The sequence below is a fragment of the Eurypyga helias genome, unplaced genomic scaffold (genome assembly GCF_000690775.1).
Source record: "Eurypyga helias isolate BGI_N326 unplaced genomic scaffold, ASM69077v1 scaffold83, whole genome shotgun sequence".
NCBI classification, from domain to species: Eukaryota; Metazoa; Chordata; class Aves; order Eurypygiformes; family Eurypygidae; genus Eurypyga; species Eurypyga helias.
The window spans coordinates 59,695-65,861 of record NW_010241718.1 but is presented as its reverse complement, the minus strand read 5'-3'; the positions used below and the strand labels follow the sequence as shown (position 1 = coordinate 65,861).

The 6,167-nt window shown below is 32.6% G+C and overlaps 1 protein-coding gene across 1 annotated transcript in view; it reads left to right on the top strand.

Moving 5' to 3' along the window:
• The window catches only part of LOC104507513 (CUB and sushi domain-containing protein 1-like), a gene marked incomplete at both ends in the record, with an annotated part of 113,400 nt that overhangs the window by 51,920 nt on the left and 55,313 nt on the right, over positions 1–6,167 (top strand). Inside the window, one exon of the mRNA XM_010148827.1 lies at positions 4,908–5,024. Within this exon, the coding sequence (XP_010147129.1) occupies positions 4,908–5,024 (117 nt within the window). The remainder of the gene's footprint in view (positions 1–4,907; positions 5,025–6,167) is intronic.

Below are 6,167 nucleotides of genomic sequence, written 5' to 3'. Positions count from 1 at the left end.
TAAATCACCACTGGTGTGCACATTATTTGGGAAAAGAGATTGACACCCATCTCGTTACAACCAGCTTTTAGGCTGTTCTAGAGAGTGATAAGGTCTGACCTAAGCCTCCTTTTCTCGAGAATAAACAATGCCAGATCCCTCAGGTACTCCTCATAGGACTTGTTTTCCAGACCTTTCACCATCTTCACTGCTCTTCTTTGGACATGCTGCAGCACCTCAAGGTCCTTCTTGAAGTGAGAGACCCAAAAAAGAACACAGTATTCAAGGTGCAGTCTTGCCACTGCAAATATATGCATATGCATACACCCACAGACACACACATTTTTACTGAGAGATACATATACAAACACACACAGAGATATGTAGATACTGTTTAAATTCATCTTTTCTGAGGTGGGCAGAATGTCGATGAATTATGGATTATGGCAATTTAAGGGAAGGCATGGAGATTGTACCACTCTGTAAAGAAAAACAGTCACTTACCAATGAAACAGAGAACCCAGAGTAGTGCAAAAGTATGCATCATTTATTTCCAAGCATTTCAGGTAAGAGCAACAGGTCACTAGGTGAATGCTAAACAGATTTGCCCACAAACCCTGAAATTACTTGTCACATTTCTATTATTTTGTTGTTGTATAACTATTATTATTACATAGAGTTATTTTTGTACACACCTATTATTATTATTATTAGAATTATAATTATTATTACTGTTTTTTTGTTATTGTTATCATTATTCATTTTAATCAAAGGGTATTCTTTTGCGATCGTTGTCTCTTGTTGTGGACACTGTTAAGAAGAGTTTGGTTCTTCCCTCTTCCTCATTTCCTCCCACCAAGGAGGAAATCATCATCATTAATCTTATTATTGATAAGATCTCCCCAAGCCTTCTATTTCCTAGGCTAAACAGTCATAGCTCTCTCAGCATCAATTCATATGAAAGATGCACCAGTGTATTAATCATCTTTGTGGCTTTTCACTGGTATCACTCCAGTAAATCCATGCTTTTCTTGTACTGGGGAGCCCAGGACTAGATACAGCACTCCAGATGTAGCCTCACCATGCTGAGTAGAGAAGAAGGATCTCCTCCCTCGACGTTTTGCCAAATGATCATCCTAACGCTTGGCTCAGGAGGCTGATGGCCACCTTTGCTGTAACGACACATTGCTAGCTCGCGTTCAGCTCCTCAGAAAACAGAGTAATTAGGATGGGTGGGTTATTTTCTCAGGGGTTGTTGATTCAGTAGCTTTGTTTTTTGAAAGATATTCAATAAAAACAGTGAGAGTTTTTTCCCTCCATATGGTAGAAATTTAGAGCACATAGAACAGCAGGATGATTGTTTTACTTACATAGAGTGCAAAATGCAGCTTTTGCTGTAACATTGCAATAGCTTAGCTTTAATACCTTATGAAAGTACACTTGTAGAACAATTATATTTAGTATTATTTAAGCATTTCTTATAAAACACTAAGTAGTGTAGAAAAATAAGAATGACATGGTTCACCTTGTAAATTCATGTATACCTCATTGGGGGTTTTTTTTGATACAAAGTTAATTTAAATTTAAAAGTCATAATTTTTTTAAGCAGAATGAACATTGTATTTTGGAAATAATTTGCTATTAAATTACTATCTATTACTATAACACTTTATAAAATATGAAATAAAAAAATAGGGGAAATATTCTTTTGAATCCTCTATTTTTTACATTGAGAATTAAAGTTCCACAGCAGACAGAGTTAATAAGACAGTTCCTGTACTTTAACAAAACAGACATCAGTATATCACAGTGAGTTCATTTTGAGGATCATACAATAGATAACAGAAATCTACAATTTTACAGGAGATTATTTTTCAAGATAAATCATATAGTACTTTATTGAAAATAAGTAATATATGTAACTTCTTTTTAATTTGTAAAAATTGTTTTATGTTTACACAACACAAATTCTGAAAAAAGGGATAGAGGATAAATTAATTAGCCGTAGCTCTGAGACATCATTTTACTTTTCTGCTTCATTATTGAGAAGCTTGGGATACCTATTCTAAATAACACTGCGATGTCTAAAGAAGCAGAAATTACTAACTGAAAGATTGAGTAACTTAACACTGTTATATCTGAGTAAAACTAAACTGGAATACATGCTTGTATAAAGTACTTTAAGTCTGTTTATCTAGTATGGTTTACTGTGAGTTCCATTTTAAAATGCATACTCTTACGACTTCAGTTAAGGTGTGGAGGTCTTTAAAGTATCATATACAGGGCTGCTACACTTGTGTCTCTAGTATGGAGTAAACCATAGTCGTTACATAAATATTTATCTATTTATACTCCTTTGTGGACTATTATAAAACTCTAATGAAATATACTTGATTTGTGAGAAGGACAGATCTCAAATTGTGGGTTATAATCAAACCACAGATTTCTGAGATCTGCATGAGCTTTTGCATCCCTGTAAATCTTATTTGGCCATAGTACTGTAATGATGGCTGTGCCAAAGATGACAGTAAAGAATCCTTTTTGTCACATGGCACAGTTTTGTGTAAAATTGGGACAGGAATAGCTTAAAGTAAACGAACAATGTATGTAGAAAGTATAAACAAAATGAATTATGTTATGTTTAAATATAGATATAAGATATAGATCAATGATATAAAACATATTAATACATAATTTTAAGGGTAGGAGTCTAATAGGAGGCCAGAACAAAAATACACCCAGGATCACCTTTGTTGTCACATAAAGCCCTCTTGTAATATACATTTAATCCAATCAAAACTAAAACTGTACAACAAAAATGCTCATGGTGCAGTTTTAGTGCAATGTTTTGAGTTTATATTTCTTTATTTATGCTGTTAAATAATTGTCCCTTTTTGAAGTTCTTTAAAATATTATATGAAACAAAGTTTGAAATTTTCAAGCATGAAAAAGAATATATAATGAGTGCTGTATAATAAATACTAACAATCTCTTAAAATGATGCAGTTAGTCCTTTAAGTCAATTACATTAATTAACTAAATGAATTCAACTGTACTACTTTGTCGTGTGGGGTTTTTTGGTGGATTTTTTTGTTTGGGTTTGGGTTTTTTTGCTGTAGTATTTTACTGTCAGACATGATGAAAACAAATTTTATACTTATCTAGGTAACATTTGGCAACTGCCAGTAGGTATATTTTGAAACACTAATGCAAAGTCTCAGGCATTCTCATTTTCATTATGAATTTCACAATTCTAAATTAAGTTATTAAAATACTTCCTCTGAAAATGGAGGGTTTGCTGCCTAAACCAAACATTACCTATATTCAAAAAGGAGAGCTCTGTTTAGGATATGTTTGACTGTCACAGCACTGCACTGATACATTTTACAGCCTTACCTACAAGATAACCTTTTTTTCTGTCTTAATTAACCTAAGCACTTATAGGCTTTCCTTACAGAGTGGATATACCACAAAGATGTTATCAGAGATATTCTTAAATATATTATCAAAAACATGTCTAAAAATAGGAAAACACATTTTAGAAGGAAACATTTTTACAATTCCAACTTTGGAAATTTTTTTTAAGTTAAGCATGAGTGATATACTTTCATTCCAGTGACATGTTCATGACTTGAGAAGTTCATCTGGTAATTAGAAGATAGATTTTGTGCCTTAGTTTCTAGTATTCTCAAAGAAGAAGAGGAATAAATACAAGGATTTTAAATTCGTGACATGAACTGATTCCTTGTGATATTTGAGTTTCACCTCAGCCACATAATCCTATTCAGCCTACTGATAGATTAAACTTCTCATCTTCTATCATTACATTGGATTTTTGAATAATTCATACAAGCAGCTAAGAGAAGACACAGATTTGTAGTATTAATAGCTGCCTGTATAAAAGTTAAACTTGTAGAGATATTTCAATTGAGATTTTAAATCCCAGTTGCTGTCAGGGAGCAGAAAGAGCAGGTCTGCTCCACAAGGGCAGGTGAGCCAGAAGCTGAGGATGACCAAAGCACAGGTTGCACCTTCACTCACTAGGAACATTCCCACAGCCCATGAGCTAGGTCAGCAGAGCCAGAAGCTGGTAACAAGGTCCTTTGAGAGCCCCAGACCAATGAGTTTGTTGTCCATGAGGATACCAGGTCCTTCTCCTCAGAGCTACTTTCCAGGCAGATGTTAAAATGTAATCTGCTGTATGGAAGATTACCAGAGCAGAATAACACTAGGTTACTTTTTTCCTTATAGCATAAAGTAGTTGTTTAGATTATGCAATTACCTTTAAAAAAAAAAAAAAAAAATTCTAGGGTGACTATTCTAGGGTTTTTTAATATTTAAGTTATATAGTAATTTATTTTAAAAATACTTTCTTATTGGATGCTTGGGTAAAATGGCACTATACAATAACAAAATAACAATATTTAATTCTTTTAAAATCTATAGTTTTTGGTAGTGTTTGTTAAAATCTTTGGACTAAAACTGGGAGCACTGAATTGCGTATAACTAATGTAATTATTATGACCTACATTTTAATGAAGATTGTGATTGGAAACCAAGCCTTTTCATTAGTTCTTATGTGTTGAGAAGAGTGACAGCAATACTTTGTTTTCAATGTATAGAAAAGTGTTTACTCAGTATCCAACAAGATGTTTTAACATATTTAATTCTGTTTACTGTTTCTTACAAATAGATATTTTATACCTCCAGTCCTTTATGAATACGTGCAGTCAAGTAAAACACATGTATTCTATTTTTTAAAAAAAAATTAATAAAAATTGTGTCTTGAGAAAGAACCCTTAGATATGTTATCCTAGGAAAACCAAACAGAAGAAACAGCACTGAACTGTCACTTTGTAATCTTAATTTTCAGACTGAACTAATACAGACAACTGTAATTAATACAACACATTTCGTTTTGTTTCCAGCACCATGTGGAGGGCAGTATACTGGAACAGAAGGAGTGGTTTTATCACCAAGTTATCCTCATAATTACACTGCTGGACAGACTTGCCATTATTCAATAACTGTACCTAAAGAATTTGGTAAGAATTTCTTCTACTGATTTATCAGTCATTAATCATTCTTCTTTCGTTCAAATGTCCTACATATGTAATAGTGACCTAGAATTTTCAATATCTTGCAAATTATTTATCAAAAATAAATGTATTCTTGACACAGAAATTGATTCTAGGATTTTGACCTTTTACTTCTCCCTAGAGTAATATAGACTTCAGCAAAGCCATCTGTGTCTGCTATCCAATCATATCCTGAATACTTTCATTGATTACATCATTCATCATTCTAGGATAATCATTCATTCAAGCTTCTGCAAACTAAAATCGGTTGCCAAAAAAACAAGCATCACATGTTCTCTTATATTTTATATTTTTATTATATTTTAACAGGGGCAAGATTAATGGAATCACATTTAGCCAGTAGAGGGTTTTTAAATAGAAGTACTAGAAATATTTTTCCCCTGTTATTTCAGTGTGTCAAAATACTTGGACAAAATCTCTAAACTTGTGCAATTGTATGTAGGGCATGGTTTGCTACAAAGCAAGTTTTCTCTAATTCAAGTCCAGACGAAGCAATAACATCCAATATTTACTAAGACCAAATGCACAGAAACTTAATGTATTTGCTACTTTTCATATGCAATGACTCCACAGAAATTGTGCTGCATTGAAGACCTGTGGTTTATATACAGAATCTCCAATAAGTACAATTTTAAAACTGATTCCTCCCTTGTCAATAAAATATGGATGGCTAGAGTGATGAAGTTAATATTATTACTGACTTGGTTTTGCTGGTTTATTACTTCATGTTTCTGTTGCTATCTGATATTTGAATTCAGTTAAACATTTGATATTTACTAGTGAGATGTGTTGTATGATTAAATGATTTATTTGTTAGTGCACTTTAAATTACTTACAGCTGAAGTGCAAATTAAGTGTAGCAATATGTCAAAACCAGTAACACATTGATATTTTAAATATTTGATCAGTTTGTATATTCTTTCTGGTAAATAAGTGGATAAGCAACTAATCATGTGTAACAGTAGATGCTTCTTAACAGCTGCTAAGGTTGGTAATTAAATTTTGGTTAAAAAAATTTCCTTTTTAGATATTCCATTTCCTTATGCTCATAGGTGTCTATGCAATAACGAACAAGAGTTGTTTGACTGG